This window comes from Passer domesticus, chromosome 4 (assembly GCF_036417665.1).
Source record: "Passer domesticus isolate bPasDom1 chromosome 4, bPasDom1.hap1, whole genome shotgun sequence".
In the NCBI taxonomy this organism is placed as follows: Eukaryota; Metazoa; Chordata; class Aves; order Passeriformes; family Passeridae; genus Passer; species Passer domesticus.
Genome location: NC_087477.1, coordinates 17,107,813 through 17,126,326, shown reverse-complemented (window position 1 = coordinate 17,126,326; position 18,514 = coordinate 17,107,813). Strand labels below are relative to the sequence as shown.

Sequence of the window (18,514 nt, the reverse complement as noted above, 5' to 3'; positions counted from 1 at the left end):
AGATGTGGGAAATGCAAACAAGAACCCCGAGTACTACCAGGGAGGGGGAGGATATTAATAAGGAAGGAATATCCCTTATGGGTTCCTTGTTTGATTTGTTCATATTCATTCAGCCTATTCTGCCCAAATTTGTTTCGTTTCTGTATGTAAACACCACTACTGTTTATGAGCAGTGTTTCATTTTGGTTTGGAACAGCTTCAGCTTATGACAAGTGTCATCCTTTCTTCTTCTGAGAAGAAAAGGATGCAGGCATTGCACCTCGATTTGTGTGTGCTGGGAGGGTGTGGCACTGGCAGGGTGTTTCATGAGTCCTGAGCAGATGCCATTCATCTCAGTCAACTGCTCTCCAAAATACTACATTTCAGTTGCAGGCATCTAAATCCCCATTAAATTCTTCAGGCTACTTTAAGCTTTGACATATTAGCCCCTGAAATTGTGCAGACATTCTGCCTCTGAAGTTCCCAGAGGGAGGGCTCTGCAGAACCCAGACTGAGTCTGGCTTTGCTGAACTGCATGGATTTTCCTTGCTCTGTAGGAAAAACCTGTGTGGAAAACTTAGGCTCTTCCAGGTGGTCTAGGGCCTGTGTGTGCAGGTGATGATGTTTTCGCACAGCCTGTGCTCCTGTGTGCACTTGCATATTTCTATTTATATTATATACATAGAAAACAAGCATTCACTCATAGGTTTGAGTGTAACAGCTGAATATATCCCTACACGTGCTCTTCCCTCCAGGAGAGGAAGCTCCTAGAGATTTAGCAAGGTTGCTAATACTTTTAACCTGGCCACGTAACAAGAGTCAGTGTCCCCAGGGTAGAGTGTTGTAGTGAGAGAAAATGAGGGCTTCTCTTCAGCCTGCAGTTCAGACTTCACCAGGGTCTGACTTTTAACCTCTTCCCAGGCTGAGCAGCTTTGCCTGTGGTAGTTGTTGGATGTGCTGCACTCAGGGCTGGCAGAGCCCACTCCCTGCCACCTTGCTTGCTTTCCCAGTGCAGGCTTTATGCTTATCCTCTGCTGAGGGAGAAGTTGTGTTTCCATCGGGGTTTATTTATTCTTTTATAAGACTACTCCCAGTTTACTGCTAGAATTTAAATGGGCTCCAAAGCACTCTCTCCTGCTCACAAAACTGTGCTGCTGCTTTGCTCCTGGTTTTCCTTTGGTGATGAGGGGCCTCTGCAGCTAAACCACGGTTTCCTCCCTGCCTGCAGGCTGTGGAAAGGCTCGTGCATCTCTGGAGTGGGAATGGGCATGGACACCCTTCCTCTCCTCAGCCTCCACCCAGCGGTGTGTGAGGTTTCACCAGGATAGGGAAGGTCAGTGCCTCCCAGCAGAGCTGTGCTCACAGCTGAGAGTAAGGATTTGTCCAAAATGACGTGATTTTAAACCAGCCTGGAAAACCATTCCTGGCAGTCTAAACACTTCTCTTTTGTAGAGAGAAAGTACAGTACAAAAACTGCCTTCTCCAAAGGCTCCCCGGGCCATTTCCTCACCTCACAGAGCTGGTTTCCTTCTGCAAGGCACAAACTCTTCATTACAGGGAACAGAAAACTTTCAGGAGCTCTGGGGAAGGGACCCAGGCAGGGCAGGTCCGTGCTTTTTGCCTGGTTTCCTGCAGAGCAGTGTTTATGGAGCTGTGCTGGCTCTGTGCTGGCCACATGTCTGCCAGGCCTTCCCAGTGACTTTACATCATTTCTGAAATGTCAAATTTGATACAAAGCCAGCAGATTCCAAGGGTGTTGGCCTCCTAGAGGTGAGCAGGTGGAAGACAGGGGAACCTTTTAGCCCAAGGGAATCTCAGCGTGTTCTCTGGGCTTGGTGGAGATCAGAGAATGCAAACGGGACCTCAGCCAGGTGGGACGTGTCCCCAGGAGTCCCAGCTTCAGTGAGCCAGGGCCACTGGTTTGATGTGAATCCCTGCCTCTGCAGGGTGCAGGCTGGAGAGGTTTATGTGAGGGGGAGAGGCAGGCCATAACACCTAAATGTGGGATGTGTGTTACACACTGACAGTGTCAGTGATACCATGTGCACGTGTGTGTGTGTGTCTGTGTGTGTATAAGTAAAAACCTGGGTGTGTTCAGAAGATGGAATCCAACCTGGCCATTTTCATCAGTGGGAACTTTGTCTGAATGAGGGTGTCAAAATAGAGTCACTGCTGTACAGACTCATCTCTGCCTTGGAGACCTTTAAGCTCTTCAAACAACTACATGTGTGACTTTGCACTGGGCAGGATCTTCTTTGGCTCTAGAGGGAGCAGGCACTAAAATTGTGGGACATTTGTAATCCAAATCCAGGCCAATCCAGAGGAAACCTGCAAAGCTGTCAATAAAGCAGGAGAACATTACGAATTAGTGCATGATAAATGAGCTGATGGGCTGGCAGCTGATCCCATCAATACATTGAAATGTCATTGGTGAAGTGCTTGCATGCTGGTCTTCCCTTGATTTGGCAATGGGATTTTTGTGGACATGGGCATCATCATCATCTTGATGGCTAAACAGAGGAACCACTCTACCTTCTCTGGAAAAGTGGGATGTATTAAGGAAGCACTTGGTGCTAAAGCCACCTCTTTAGTGCTCCTTCTTTAAGAGGAGTAAACTGGCATTTGAAAATAAATGTGTTGCATCTAACCCTGCTTTCAAACATTGTAGTGGTGATGGGGAAAATTAGTGTCTTCTAAGAGATGTGTTTGCTGTTGGCTTTTGCCTGGTTTTAAAATGCTGTTTCCTTCCCTTTTCCCCTTGCTGAGCTAGCCCTGGCAAATCTTAGAAGGGAACTCTGGAAGACCCATTTTCCCAGCAACACTGAGGATACTGCCAGGTAGGGGGTGACCTTATTTTCTGGGACTTGTCCTTGGGGTAGATGTAACAGATTGTTGGGGTGTTTACAGATAATAAATGCCAGCTCTGTGTGGAGAATGTGAGAAGAAACTGGGGCTGGAAAATATTTCATCAGCTTGTATGAAAAATCTTAAGGCTGGTGCTGAGAAAAATAATTATCTTTAAGCAAACAATTCCACTTGGAATAGCAGCACCCCAAAAGCATTTCCAGCCTTGATTCGGGATGCTTTTTTCATGCTCTCTGATTCAGTTCATTCCCTGTGTTCCTCCAGCTGGAGTTGTAAAAATGACAGGAAAGATTAATTAAATGTATCCCATCAATTCCTCCTTGGCCCTTTGGTAGTCTGCTCTTCTGTACACATCTCTTGATGTCTTGAGGCAAGCTGTCCCATGGGCTTTCTTGGGGACCACACACAGACACTCAGCTTCTTCTGGCATTTTTTCCTGCTAATTGCCCACCTTCTAACAAGCAGCTTCTCCAGAGTGGCAAACAACTTCCTTTGAATAGCTGGGATGAGCTCGGCTACCGGGGAATGGCAAATCAACAGAAGTGTCTCTGTTGTGCCTTTTGCTCCTCACAGCGTGTGAATGCTGTGCAAAAACAGACACGCCAGTGGGGCTGGTTGCCTCCACATGCACGTCTGAGGTTTTATCCGTATGAATCCCACTCCCCTGCCCAGTTTGGGGAGGCTCAGACCAGGACTGAGAGCTTCTGAAGGCAAAATGGTTACGTGCGTTCCCACACGCCGTGTTCTTGAGGCAGAGACAAATCCCTGCAGTTACATAAGATGTTGGGCTTGAAGCTTTGCATAATTGTGTTCTCTATCATTTCTATCTCGTGTGTTTTTAAATTTTGCTTTCCTGGCCAATGCAATTTATTACAATAAACTTGTAATCTGCTGCATTGGGCTTTATCATCTCCTCACTTGAGACGGGAAGCAATTATAGATCTCTGGAAGAGATGTCCTACTTAGACACAGCAAAATGTCTTTCACAGGACACCATGTTTTATAAGAGAGGATTTAAAACTGTGATAACATCCTGGAGTGCAGACTTGGGAACTTTGTCCTTCCTGAGCTGTGCTGTCTCCCATCGATGAAGCTCTGTGCAGCATCTGGGCTGGTGCTGAGGGTTGGGGCTGCTGTCCCTGCTTGCCATGTGTCACACCTGGCTCACTTTGACATCTAAAAAAGTCACCCAGTGCCATCTGAGATACCACTGGGTAGCCAAAACATCTGCAGACATGTTTTTGGCAATGGGAGGTTTTGCCCTTCAGTACGGGGAGCTGTGGCTGAACAGGACCCCCAGAGATGTCTCAGGGGGTGTTGGGTGCTTTCTTCAGGAGACTGAAGCAGCTTTGATTCCCAAAGCAAGACCAGCTCTGTGGCAAAGGGCTGATGCTGGATGGTCGGTCCTTTGAGTTCTCCTTGAAACTGTTTGTACCTCTGGTTTTGACCCCGAGGACCAAAATCAATCCCCTGAGGCAAGTAATGGCTGGAATTCCCATCCTGGGGCACGTGTATTTGGCCCAGGGAGGGCTGGATGGACGCTCCGACTTTTTGGGAAAGCCCACCAGATGGAGCTCGTGTTTGAGGGATCAAGCGCCAGCGAGGAGCTTGGAAAATAGGACATAGACCTGTTTTTTATTGGATTGTTTCAGTAACAGGGGTGAGTTGAGCAAGCCTGGCTTCCTAAGCTCTTGCTTGTAACAGGAAATGTTCAGTGCTAACGATGTGGAAAAAGGAAATGTTTTTGCAGCTAGAAGTGCTTGGAGCTTTCACTGATGTTTTAATTTTCTTGTCACTGTCTTCTTTTGCAGAACTGTTTTAGCACTCATTCCCTCAAATATATCTGTCCCTTAGTGTGCTTCTCATATTTAATTATAATAACTACACCCCTTAGTTACTAAATCCATGTAAAATCAGAGCAGTGGAAAACTTCCTTAGTGGTCTAAAAGGAAAAAAACCCAAACATTGGGGAGTGGAAAGGAAAAGTGTTCAGCCTTAAACTTAGTTACCTAAAAGACAGCTAATAAAACTTTGGAGTGTGGCAAGGAAAGCAGAATGAAGAAAGTCTCAGTCTGCAAAGGTGTAACCCACAAATTCAGAGGTCCAGCTACACATCATTGCTCTGCTAATTTTGGTGTGCACGTCACCTCTCAGCCCTGCGCTTCAAAAGCTTTTAAAAACACATTTTTAGAAGCCCATTTGTTATTTGTGTACTCAAACTGCTCCAGCAGTACATCAGGGAGCAGTGTAAACACTCTGGCTGAGAGGACGTGGTGCTTACCTTCAGCATGGGTGGTGCAGGCACCGCGGCTTCGGCCCCCGCTCCGCACACAGCCCGAGGTGGCCACGAGTCACGTTCTGCATGGAAACCACAGGGAATGGATGCCACTGCTTTCACCTGCTGGCGGGACAGACAAGCCCTTGCAGCACACCTCTGTTCCCTGCCACCCAGCCTGGTGGCAGTGGGGACATCCTGGGGGTAAGGTGAAGCTGAGTTAGATAGGCTCACTATCAGATTTATTTTAAGCTCCACCAACCAACCAAAAGATGCATTGTTCATACTGAACAGGCTTTAATTTCAGCCAGCACCAAGTAGGGCCTCCTGCCTCATGCCACACTTTGTGAGACCAAAACCAGTCAGATGAGCTTTTATTGTAAATCATATAGGATGAGCTTGCCTTCAGTAATGCCTTTAGAAGAAGCATTCTGTATCTGGCCATTGCACTCTGTCACTGCCTGGAGCTCTCCTCCACTGTGTGCATGTGAGTGCCAGCACACAAAACATCCCTGCTAATTGCTGAGTGCTGCTTGGGTAGGAAAAAAGCAGCATATGTGCTTTAACAGAGCTGGATGTGTGCTCTGAGTGCTGGCTGTAGTTCTGCAGTAGCCAGATGTGGCACCATGCTTAATTTAACCTCTCTTTGTGTTACAGGCTGTAGTGTAGACCTTGAAAATGGACAAAGCTGGAACCTGGGGCTCCCCAAAGGAGAAAGGTTTGTTCCCTCATTGCTCCCTGTCAGTAATGACAGGGAATCAAATCTTCGTGTTTCAAATCTGCTGTGTTTCAGGTTCTCCCAGTAATGGTATCACTGTTCAATGAGTGATAATTTCCTTTTTCTCTTTCTTTCTTTCTTGGTGTTTTCTGTCTATTCAATAAATTGCATATTCTGATTTCCTGGGAATCCTGGGTGCCACTGGTTAACCAGAAAGGGAGAAGTCTTGGTCTTGAATTGGGAGTGGAGGATGTCAAAGGCTGGTCCTCATTTGAGGGAGGAAGGAGAAGTTGAGGAGGTTGATGCTGTGGATCTCTCAGTAGCCTGGAAGGAATTAGGACATGACAGACATGCCTTGTCTCTCCTGAGTAAAGGTAAATCCTTCTCAATCAGTTGCCACCACATAAACCCAAAATCAGTTCTTCAAACCCATTCCAGTCTTATAGGTTTTGCTGTCTTTTGCATTTCACAGGCAACCACTCAGGGAGTCCTAAACTGGCCCTAAAAACTGCAATTACTGATTTTGCACCAAGGATTTATGAGCAGCAGAATATCATATTTGCCTATGCATGTGCAAAGCTGAAGGTAAGGGCATGTGAAGCATTAAATACAAAGAAAAAAATTTTAAATATAGCATTTAGTTTCAAGTGCCATTTTTGAACAGCTGATTCTTGTTGCTCCATTGTGTGAGAGTGTAAATTGTGGTGGGAAAATAGTGACTTAAACCAACGCTTTGCAGTGACATGTCTGAAACAATTCCTCTTTGAAGACAGGAATATAACAAGAACTTGGGTCTGGGCTGTGTCTGTGGGAACACCTTCACACAAGAATTAAAGGGTGCGTGTTCTAGATCAAAGTAGCCTCTACTTCATAATAGCTCTAATTACCATACCAGTCATCTTTATTAAATTCATTTGTTTTAATTAAAAGAATATATATTTGGCATCAGAGTTTACAGGGTCTGTTGGGCACTTGAGATTAAATCAATGGTTTGTTAACAATTTTATCTGGAAAGCAGATTTGATTATTTAAATTATGCAAATTAACATAATTTTTCTTTCTCAGTAGAGATAATGCTTGGAGCATAAAAGCTCTGCTTGTCATTATTTTTCACATTCATGTTTTGGATTTTAAAGTGAAGTTGTTCATTTTCAAACTGGTTTATAATAATAATCAAATTTGGCAAAATAAAACAAGTGCTGCAGTAGTGCTTAACAGCAGGTGTTTTCCACTGGTGATATGGAAAAGCCAATGCTGGATTCTTGATTCAATTGGACCATATTTTGGATTTGTATGGAGCAGTAAGTCTTGTTAATCAGTTCCTAAAATAATAGGATTAAAAAAATGCACTGAAGGTGTAAAACAGCCAGTGCCAGGAGAGTTTCAAGAGTAGCTTAATAAATAAAATATAATTGGATAAAATGGGCAAGTAATGACTTGAAGGCAGTCCAAATGTGTAATTTCCTGGGGTCAGTGGCAAAGCACCAGCTTGCCCTGCAGCTGGGTGAAGCCTGGAGGTGCTGTGGTGCTGTACTAACAGGGCAGGTTCCTGTTTTGTCCTGGGAAAGCAGCACAAATGCTGGGTTCGGTCGCGAGCGGTGCGCCAACCACCACACGCACTTTTGATTTCCCTCAGGAGAGAGGAAGGAAAATGCCTCTTATTAGGAAAAGAAACCAAGGCTGGGGCAAGCAGGGAGCCAGCCATGAGTGCTGGGTACGGTGCTCCGTGCCTGGCTGTGCCCATGGAGCAGCAGCACACAGGGGGAAGGTGTTGGCTCTGCCCGGCCCCACAAGGCTGTCACCTCTGTCACGGGTCACTGCTTCAAGCAGCACCCACGTGCTCCCTTAAGGGCAGAAAAAAACCCCTTTTCCTCAGGTGAAACCTGTAGGCAACATCAGTATTCCTACTGGAAGTAGGAGCATGATCTCCGTGCTCACAGCATTCGGTTTTAGCTGGGTGCTGTTGCTGCTCAGGTTCCACCTGGCTGCTCATGTGTGGCTCCTCTGAGGAAGGCAGTGGCAGCTCCCAAGCCAGAAGCTTCCAAGATGCCTCTGGAGGCCCCTGCTGTCCCGCCCATCCCTCTTCTGGGAGAGTGAGCTCTGTGTGATGCTGCATAACTAAAACCCATCACAGCCTGGGTTATCAGGCAGCATCGATCGGTGAGGCTGGGTTAGCACCTCAGTTTATGATGTTAAAAAATAGCAATACCCTCTCCTAAGTAATAAATGTTAATCAATGGGCTACTGATAACAGATCTTCAGATCTGCACCACAATGAGAACCATATACTTGGGCAAAAAATTGTATATACACAAATTTAAGCACACACGCAAGCACTCCCAGTGTCATCTGTCTTCCATACAAAATGCACGGCAGCGCCGGCTGCTAAAACTTGCAATGAATTATTTATATGATGAATTATCCTTCTTTCTCCCCTCCTAGAATATCCAATTGCCCGTTTCCATTTTTGTTTGGGAAAGATTTATTATTCAGGATTTTTTTCCACTGGATATCTTATTAAACATTTCCTGCTCTTTTTCTCCATCGTACATAACACGCATCTTGTTTCCTGGTAGCACCTATCCATCTGCTCTAACGGGGCCTCCCAGTGTGGGGAGACTGTGAGGAGTGCAGTTCTTACCCAGACACTTTACAGCCCTCCTTGGGATCTGATTAGAGATGTTCAAAATTTGGGATATTTTTTTGCTCACTGGAACCAAAGCTGTTTCAGCCCCCAAGGAAGCTATGCACGGCTGCAGACAGAGGTTGAGACTGCATGTGGATGAATAATTTGGTTATTCAGTTCCCTGGAAGCCTCTGAGAGGGTGGGAGGAGAAGGTGAGTGCCCAGAGAGAAGTCATTTAGAGGTTTGCTGCTCTTCTTCCCCTTTAGTTTCTCAGTTTTGACCCAAAGACATAAGGAACAGCATTTTACACTTGAGGACTTCTTGCCTTGGGTGTTGTACGTGACCGTGCCTATTCCTGTAAATGATTGTGAATCATCTCTGGTTCCAGGGGGAAGTATTTCAATGCCAGTTTTCTGGGAGCCGGGATAGCAGCTGGGACTATCCCAGCTACTATTTAATGGATTTCAAAGGAATCACCTACACGAGAGAATTCTCTGTGTTTGGCTTTCGTGGCTTGGTTTCCGCTTAGGAGGCTGCCCCAGCACTTCCAAACACTCCCGTAGTTTCCAGCATCTAAATCCCAAATCTGCTTCCTGTATCTGCAGTGAATGTTTTTGTACCTTATAAATTTTGGGAGAGCTGAATCTTGTTGGGGAAGTGCTCTGACTGTGCCTCTGGCTGGGAGTCTTGCTCTGTGCTGGGCTTTAAATCACTACGGAGATTTACAGCGGCGATAGAGGTGGAACTGCATCCAAAACAAGAGTTATCTGTGCAGAGGAGCTGGTGTGCACACACCCCTGCAAATAACATCCCAGGGATGTCACATTGCTTCCCCTGGAATCACAGACAGTGATACCTCCTAAGAACAATAGCACTAAAACTGTCCTTGGCTTCAAAATCATCTGTTTGCCTGCGTGTGAGGCGCACGGTCTCCAGAGCTCTTTGGCTGGGTAGCAATATTTTACCTCTAATGACCTCAAACCCGAGCCAGCCATCTTTGCAGGCTCTACAAAACCCTGTTGTGCCATGAATTGCACCCGGAGGTAGCTGCTGCCTTCACCTGAGCACATCCTCCCTGCTGCTCCTGCACGTTCCGAAGGCTTGGGGGGAAGCTCGTCAGAATGCACCAGGTTTTCCTCACTAATTTTGGCTTTCTCATTTAGTCAGCTTCTCCCATTTTTGGACGATCGAATCTCTGCGTCTTCTGCGTGAGAAGAGGAGCACATGCAGTTTGCTGAGATTTTCTTATTGAGGTGTTGCAGTTGGAAGCAAACGATCCTCTAGGAAGGCAAGAAGTCGGGATGCTGTGTATTACCAGGTATTTTTTGCTTCTCCTTAAACATGCATAAATTTATCCTAAACTTTGTCTTTCTCCGTTCCCTAAACTCTTACCCTTAAAACCTATTTGAAAATTATTAATAAAGTCGTTAAACATGCAAAAATAGGGAAGTGAAAACAGAAAGATAACTGGATAGGGGCTCCCGTGGGGCTCTTTTTCTTAATCCTGGGTTTCTTTCGGTGAACTTATATTTTTGAGCAGACCCTTGGGCAGAATGCTGGCTGGCTGGACCCTGCTGTTCTGTGAGTTGACAGAGTGGGAGGTAAGTGGCACGAACTGATGGCAATTAGCAGGAGTCTGGACAGCTGCGTGTCCCTGAAGGCACGAGCTCTTGTGAGGGTTGTGTCTTCACAGAGTGGAGCTGTTTGTCACCCTACACGTCACCCTACAGAATATGACAATTTGCATCCCTCCACGGAGGCTTTGCTGTCAGATTTGCTCAGCTGTCTTGCAAATGGAAAGAAAAAAAAAAAAAGAGGGTTTATTTAATTTTTGCTCCCCAAATCTGTTGAAATAAAAGGGCAGGAATTATTAGCTTCTGGGAATTACCCATCAGCTGCTATCAGTAATAACTTGTTTAATGCTTATGTAGCACTTGACGTTTTTACGACTGATGTGCCAGAAAGGAAACAAAAAGAGATGGGTTTGTTTTTAAATGGCAAAGGATAGTTTTTGTCTTTTCATCGCAGCTCTCAGGTAATAGTAAGAAAATTGTCCCTCGGCCTCCAAACCTGAAAACTGCCTCTGACCCAAACGTGATGGGGGACAAGGTGAGAGGTTGAACATGTAGCTTCGAGACCCGTTTGCTCAGTCGCAGGAGGGTTTAGCAAATCCCATTTCTCACGCATCCTTGACGGTCTCTCCCGCCTCCATTGCTGTTGGGATGTTCCGCAGCGCTCCCGCAGCCCCTCAAGCAGCGGCCGCGTGAAAGAGAGGAGCGGGAGCGCTCCGCATTCCCCCGTCCCGGCTCCGCTTTCGGGCAGGCTCCAGCCCCGCAAGATGGATGTTGCGTAGGCTCCGGCAGCGCGGCACAAAGCCGGGCGGCGCGGCGCTGCCCCTGCGCGGTCCTGCCGGGGCCGGCGGGCCGGGCCGGGCTCCCCGCGGTGCCGGGGCTCCCCCCGGGCCCGCCCCCGCGGTGGCGGAGCGGTGGCGGGGCGGGGCGGCCGCGCCCGCGGGGCACCCCCTGCCCGCCCCGGCGGAGGCAGCGAGACGCGCCGGGCGCCGCCGCTCCGCGCCCCCTCCGCCAAACTTTTGCCGGCGCTTGGCCGCCCCGCGGCTCCTCCCGGGAGGCGAAGCCGGAGCCGTGCCCTCGCCCCGGGCGGCGGCGGGTGCCCGGGGGGCTCCCGGCTTCTTTCCTCAGCTTTTAATTGTTTTTCCTCTTTTTTTTTTTCTTTTTTTTTTTTTTTCTTCCCCGCGGGGAGGGGTGGGGAAGGGAAGGGGCTATAAAGCGCGAAGGGACGTGCGTGACACAGTCCCCGCCGCAGCCCGTCTCCACCGGAGCGGGGGGCTAGGTCACCACTCGCCCCCCTAAAAAAACCACCCAAGCCTCCCCCTAACAAACCACCCACGCCTCCCCCGCCGCGGGAGGGACAGCACGGCACGGCACGGGACCGGACGCCGCAAGGTAAGGCACGGGGAGCGGGGCCGCCGCGCAGCCCCCTCCTATTGCCGCGGGGCGGGCGCGGTGCCCGAGCCGGCTGCGGGACGCTCGGCCGGAGCGGGGCCGGGGCCGCGGCCGCCCCGGCGCCGTCCCTGCAGCCGCGGCCCCGCTCCGCCCCGGCTTTTGCGGGATGCTGCCGGGGTAACCTCGGCGCCCTCTCGGATGCCTCGAGGTTTGTTTTCTCCTGCCCGGTTTTGCCCTCTTTGCCCGCGGCGGCCGTGTGCCCCGCAGCCCGTGCGGCTGCCGGGAAGCCCGGCTCGCCCTCCGGCGCTGCCGCGGAGCCGGCGTGTGCCAGGCAGGCAGCGGCTCCGGCTCTGCCAGCATCAGACGTGTTTCTCGGGGGAAAAAAAGTGGCTACCAAAAAAAAGCAGACAGAAAACTCCGCGGTGGGGTGTAAGCGCTGAGGTTTGCTACGTGCAGCCTTGGTTCTGTTTTTATTTCGACAGCGCAGAGACAATGGCTACAAAGCGCTGTTTAATCACTTGCAGATAGAACTTTTATGTATTTAAACCTTCGCAGTTAAAGGCTAGCGCAGATTTCCGAAAAGCTGTGATTCTCTGAGCATGTTTGTTCTGTATGAATTTAACACTCGACGTTAGCATGCCCTGGTTCCCCGGACGCGTTAGCCTGGTGCCAGGGATGACCGCTCTGGAAATCATCCCGCTCGACACCGACGTGGACTAGGCAGCCTCTAAGGCTGGTTTCAGACAGCGGGTCCTGAAGCTTGTAGCTTCCCTTGGATTATCCCCTCCCCACCAAAGGTGCTGGTTAGCATCTAGTTACAATGTTAATTAGAACAATTAAACAGTATCGCTGTTCTTGCGGCTCGACTGAGCTGCAGGAGGCGAGCTCAGAGGGGAGGCAAGGTCCCTGCCTTAAATTCCCGGACCCCGTGTCCCAGCTGGCTGATTGTGAGCAGCCACAGATAGCAGGAGATGTTCAGCGGCACAAGCGTGGCACTGTCTCCACTGGAGCATCCCCCAGGCAGGCTGCTCTGGCAGCCCATCCGGCACTGAGGCTGGGCTCCCAGCCTCCATGCACCCATTTCACGCTTGGTCGAGACCGTGGAGTTGTGCCTGTAAAAGTGGAAGGGGCGAGAGCGATGAGAGGGTGAATTCCTCCCTGGGCAGTTGGCAGCCAGTGATTTATGGCATCAGTGACCCTGGGCAGGCGCTGCTGGCTTGGCCATAACCTGGTTTCCATAAAAACAGCGCTTGGGTGTTGGACACCATCAGCACCCTTGGCTGTGCCGTGAGGGAGCAGGGGGAAAAACTTTGTGTTTCTGCTCAGCCTACTTTGAAAATCGCTGAATCTGAACTATTTTAGGAATGGTATTTCGGATTGCTTCTTGTCAGGAGTGCCTCATCCTCCCAGCTGTGCTCTCCTGCCTCATAGCGAAACGCGTACCTGCAGGAGAGCTGCCCAGGTCAGCTTTCTAGTGCCACTGCAGCTCTCTGAAGTACTCAGAGCAATGTCTAGAATTTAAAACTCGCTGATATTTGAAGCAGAAGAGGGCTTTTTAAAACACTGAGAGATTTTTACCTTCTAGTTTGACCATTAAGAACGTGCTGAGATGTGCAGTAGTGCATCACGTGTGGGTACCGTGTGGGTGTATCAGGATCCTATGGCTGTGTTTGACCCTGTTGTGAGCACAGTGATACTTGTTCCTCACGGGCTTTCTGTGTCAGCAGATAATGAGCCATTCTTAATTTTGTGAGAGCTTTATAATCTGTCTGCAAAATTCCTTGTCACGTTTCCATCATGAGGACTGCGGGTGCATCCCATTCTCCTCGTCTCTGTGTGGCCCTGAACAGAAATCCCGTTGATTTCTGTGCTGTGGAGGGTGGGCACCGCAGCGTATCATTGCATCCCTGCCAGTGAAGTGACAAAATATTCACGTCCCACTCCTGAGTGGGGACATGCTGGGCTCTGCCAGTGGCAGCCTGGTGCCAGCCACACCTGGCAGGGGTGGCACACGCGTGTGACGTGCTGCTGGCGTCATGGGCCAGCAGGCCACCTCGTGCCCCAGCCGCCCTGGGGAAGGTCAGCATTTGGTGGTGAGATGAGATGAGAGGGAATTTGAGCACTGTGTGGGATGCTGATCCCACCGAGATGACTCTGGGCCCCTTTATTTAATTGTGAGAAGTTTGTCAGCGAGGCGAGGCAGAGCTGTGTAGGATCGCCCCGCGCGCCTCTGTTGTTGTGGGTGAGCACTTCGGAAACGCGGAGGAAAAGCTCTGAGGTTTCCCCAATGTTTATAAATACAATCTGGTGCAAACTGTCAAGCAAGCTGTTCAAAATCACGTCACGCCTTCGCTGCCTTCCCCGCTCAGCTTAAATGCCGGTGTTCATCTGCGGTCCCGGCACGCAGCTCCGGCCCATCTGCGGGGCTTTCCCAGCACCCTCGTCCTCCTCCTGCGAGCCAGGCTGGGGATGCAGCGCTGTGGGCAGGCTCGGTGCCCTGGCTCCGTGTGCAGCACCACCCGTGCGTTGGAGCCTGAGCATCCTTCAGCGCTCCGAGAGCTCGGGCTGCCCCAGAGCATCCCGGCTCACAAACCAGAAGCTGCGTGCAGGGGCAGAAAAGGTGACTTCAAGTCCCCTTTGTCCTTCTCAGAAGGTTTGCCTACCTTAGATGCCCCCTGAAAATGAAGGGATAAACCCTTTCCTGAAAGCTCCATCCATGCAGTGGCCTTCTGCTCCATGCCATGCCCTCAGCAGGGCTGGATGGAGGCTGCTTGCTGGATGTTTCACTCTGAGGTGTCCTAGGGTCTTCTGCCTTAATATATATATTAAAGATGAGATGTTTATTAAACTCAGACCTTGCTTTTTCTTCTATGATTTATGTCCCGAGAGGCTGGCGATAAACAGTTTATTAAAAAGAAATCCTGATTTATTTCTGCAAATGGTTACATTTCAGGCTGGTACCAAATGGTTTTGTAGGAGACCACCTTTTATGTTTCCCATGGCAGTTGAAAGGATTGCTAGAAAAACAATCCAGAATCTAAGTAGGTTTGGATAAAGGCAAGCCAGGACTGTACGTCAGGGTATGTGGTGCTTTTAAGCAGCGAGGCGGTGGATTTTACCACGGAACATCTGGGCACTGGCTTCAGTTACAGCACAGATTTCAGTGGGATAACAAGTCCTGCTTGGCTTCGCGTTCATTTTGAAGTCACTAAACTTTATACGGATAATAAAACTGTAAGCCCATTACTTCACTGTTTGCAAGGGGCTGTTTCAGTCCCCCTTCGGGGTCTCGCATCTTTCTGGGGCTGGTTTTATTTCGCTGTGCTAAGTGGGTATTTATCTTCTCAGTGCCTGGCTCGCTTTCGCTGGAGGCAGCTTGGCTAATTTGCAGCGATGGCCACTCCGGGCAGGGCGGGCGGGTTTCCATTCCCCCCGCCGAACGCGCACGGTGTCCGCATCGGGGCAGCCTCGGGAAAGCTGCGCCTTTCCCCTTCCCGGCGCTCCAGGGGGCTGGGGTTGGTAACCCGGAGGGCGACACAGCTGCTCGGGGCTACCAGCTCGGCCACTCGTGAGAGTTAAGGTAACGGGGGAGGGTTTGCTTTCTTCTTCTGTTTGGTTTTAAAATGCAGATGAGAACAGGGGGAATTTTAAAATGCAGTAGAGGGGACTGAAGGAGGGAAGGGCCGCCTCTTTCATACAAGGAAACAAGTTTGCAAGCCCTTACAGAAGGGTGCACGTACTGCTGGGAATGCCCCAGCATCAGGGAGGATAACCCTGATACATGTTTGGAATGCAAGTTCCATGTGAGAGTGTGCAGACAGGCCATGAGACCAATGTTTAGGTTGGCCATGGAGCACCTGGTGTGACACTGAGTGCTGGTGAGCTCTGTATTTTGGTGTCACTGACTGTGTGGGCAGTAAACCAGAAGAAATCAGAAATTACATCCAAGGAAGGAGAATATCCCAAGTAAGACCAGTGAGAAGGGACTAAGTACTGCTTGAGCTCTGCTAACTCATGAGTGGAGCAGTCAGTGAGCAAGCATTGCATCGGGGAAAAGGCAGAATGCAGAAACTGCACTGTTTCACGTCATGAGATGTATTCCTGTGGCAAAAATCCTCATTAGATCAAACACAGGGATAGTTTCTGCCGGAGAAGATGACTCAAGTAAGCTCATGGATGGATGGATGGATGGATGGAGCTTTGAAGGCTGAGGAGATGTTATGTTTGAAAACTTTAACAAGACGTCATTAGGAGAGGAAGTATTTGCCCTTAGATTGGGAAACAAGTCAGGATGATAAATCATAACTCCAGGAGAGTGTGCTTAAAGCTGGAAATGCATTCAGACGGGAGAGAAAGAGAGCAAATATTAGAAAGAAGTTTGTTCTCTCAGAATTAATTTTCTCATTTGCTGCATGCACGGACACCCACTGAACAGGAGAAGGATAAATGTTAACACAGAGCTGTAACAGGAACCAGCTGAAAATCTCATGACTGCGTGGATGGCTTTGATTGCTCTGCAGGGAGCATGTCAGGCATGTGGGACACGTCAGAAACAGGCAGTGTGTCGTGTCACCCCATGTGTGAGGGAGCTGATAGTCCAGCTTCACCAAAAACCTGATGGGGGGCATTTTACAGGGTGGGTTTTAAATGACACTGGAGTAACCAGCAACAGGAGTGGCCTGAGAAGCCAGCCCCACTGCACGACCGCTTCACTGAACACAATCGTGCCTGAGTTACCAGAGGGGAGCAGCAGATCCTGCCCAGAGCATCTCGCCGTGGGCTCTGCCCTTGCACCCAGGCAGGTACTTTCAGCATTTCTCACCGATTTCTCAGGCTTGTTCAGGTTTGGCCTGAGCTGGGACTGCTCTGGCTTCAGGGTAATTAAACTCAGGGGTTAGAGAGATGTTTGTTGCTTGTGTGACAGCTGAGATAGGAAGCCATGGGTACTTGCTGCTAGCACCTGGAAAACTGAAAAGCAAAAGGCAATAATTTATCTCTCCTACCTCATTGCCTGCTCCACGGGTCCGGATATGAGTGCCCCTCCAGTGTGACCCTCGCACGCTCCCAAGGTGACACAGCACCGAGGCCGACACTTCCCCTGTGATTTACAGGGGAAAAGCATTGTTTGCCTAATTGAGTCTATTTCTTTTTTTTTTTTCCCCCTGTATTATTTGAGAAAGCACAACTTTGTTGAAACTTTATTAGGGGGTGAGAAAAATGATGCTTTTCATCTTTCTCTCCTTTAACTTGCTCAGTACCAAGACAGAGCAGCACCAGAACAGCTGAGATGCGTGGGATCGCGGGTTCCTCACACACATTTGCAGGGATGGTTGGACAGGGAAGATGTTTGCACAAAGCAGCCAGAATATCTTGAAGAAGCGAGTGCTCCCTCTCTTTCTCTCTGTCTCTCTCTACTTTATTTAGGTGCAGCAGATTTACTGCTGATTTGATTTTAGTCAAACAGTCTAAATGTGCCTCAGCATTCCGAAATCCAGAAACCTGATGGAAGTTTAGCAGTTTACAGATCAGGATTGTGATGGTGTGGGAAAGCCAAGTGTCTTGGAGCTGCCAGCTGGTCTCTGGATGCTAAGGAAAACATCAGTGTGCAGCATTAACAGTTTCTAGTCCCTTTTCCCTCCCTTCCTTTGGCTACTAAATCTGTGTTTAATTCCCTGGGGGTTTTCTCTCCTGGGTAAGAATTACTTACTTGAGTATGATTTGTGCGACTAATAGGATCTTATCCTTATTTGGGGAAGACCCTAGGGGCTCTTTCAAACTGATTTTTTCAGTAATGAGAAATAATGAATAAAAGTCTAATAGTCCTAGGGGGTATTAAAGTTACAATTTTGCAGGGAAGATTTAATATCAGTCGATTAAAACTTTTATAATCCTGTTATAGTACAATAGTCAGAAAAAATAATAAGGGGAAAATAAGTAGGTTATAAGACCCTCTCACATCATGTGAACAAGTCTAAATTTAATGTTTGAATTAAGCAGGTATTTTAAAGCAGTAGTCTAAGACATTTCTTGCAAGTGTGTGATAGCAGGGTGGCAGGATCAGGGAAAGAAATGTGCCGTGGTAATTTATGGAGCACATTCTAATTCCCACTCATCTAAGAAAAAGCAGTTGGAAAGTGTTTATGAGAAAATCCAGGCGATTAGGGCTCAAACTAGAAAATGCACAATTCATAGACCTCAGCACAGTGTGTTTCCAGTAGCCCAAAACACGCTCTGGCTCAGCCTGTTGCCCACAGGGTACGTGAGCATCCCCACTGCTCTGTGGGGTCACTGTGGTCTGTTCACCCTGGCACTGGGCAGACCCCAGCTCGTGGCCCTTGTTGAAAGGTGTGGGAGCAAAGCAGGACCTGGGGGCATCGTCCCCGAGGGCAGAGCCCCCCATGTGGCCAAGCCTCTGTCGAGATGCTTTGAGGGGACAAAGCACCAAGAAGCAGATACTGTTTTATGGTTTTACAGCTTTTTGGGTTTAGCAATGATCAGCAGTGATGCTGGATTGATGTCCTTTAGCAGTAGCTTTCATCCAAGAATTTTGTAGCCATTTCCAGTCGCTGGCGGAGGGACACCCCCAGAAGGCAGCGCTGGATCCCACACCAGAGCTCTCACTGTGTCTTCCCCCTTTCTGAATGCAGGAACTCCTCCCTTCTTCTCCCTCCTTTCCTGCTCTGTCAGCCCGGGATGTATGGTTGCCATAAGAGGGCCGGAGGTTTTGGGGCTGTTTGGATGTTCGCTCACCCATGACAGCCCGGCCTCCCTGCCCGCATGGCTTCCCTCTGCTTTTGTTGGCAGCCAGCACATAAAGGGCTAACCTTTCCCCTGCCAGCCTGCACAAATAAACACTGGCCCAGCAGCAAAGTGGAGCTGAAACCAACCCTTGCAATAATCTGATTTTTCAGACCCCTTGCCACAGCTCTGCAGGTGACCCTGGCAGGTTTGAACCTCTCGCGCCACATCCCTTTGGAACACTCATCCCTTTTGCCCTTGGGAAGGACTTTCCAGCTTAGAAATGCACAAGTCCACTACTTAGAAAACAAAAAAAAGTGCTAGAAGGAAGACTGAAGACTGTCAGCTCC

The 18,514-nt window shown here is 49.1% G+C and overlaps 1 protein-coding gene across 5 annotated transcripts in view; it reads left to right on the top strand.

The window, feature by feature from the left end:
* NDNF (neuron derived neurotrophic factor) overlaps positions 1-18,514 on the top strand; it is a 34,880-nt gene that overhangs the window by 2,975 nt on the left and 13,391 nt on the right. The window contains exons 3-7 of one of the 5 annotated variants that reach the window (XM_064416381.1): positions 2,750-2,816; positions 5,777-5,837; positions 6,051-6,211; positions 6,310-6,422; positions 9,627-9,781. In XM_064416381.1, the coding sequence (XP_064272451.1) occupies positions 9,765-9,781 (17 nt within the window). In that variant the 5' untranslated portion in view covers positions 2,750-2,816; positions 5,777-5,837; positions 6,051-6,211; positions 6,310-6,422; positions 9,627-9,764. Of the gene's footprint in view, positions 1-2,749; positions 2,817-5,776; positions 5,838-6,040; positions 6,212-6,309; positions 6,423-9,352; positions 9,782-11,220; positions 11,427-16,206; positions 16,229-18,514 lie in introns of those variants that run through there. The other 4 variants (XM_064416382.1, XM_064416383.1, XM_064416384.1 and 1 more) reach the window with 4 other exon arrangements.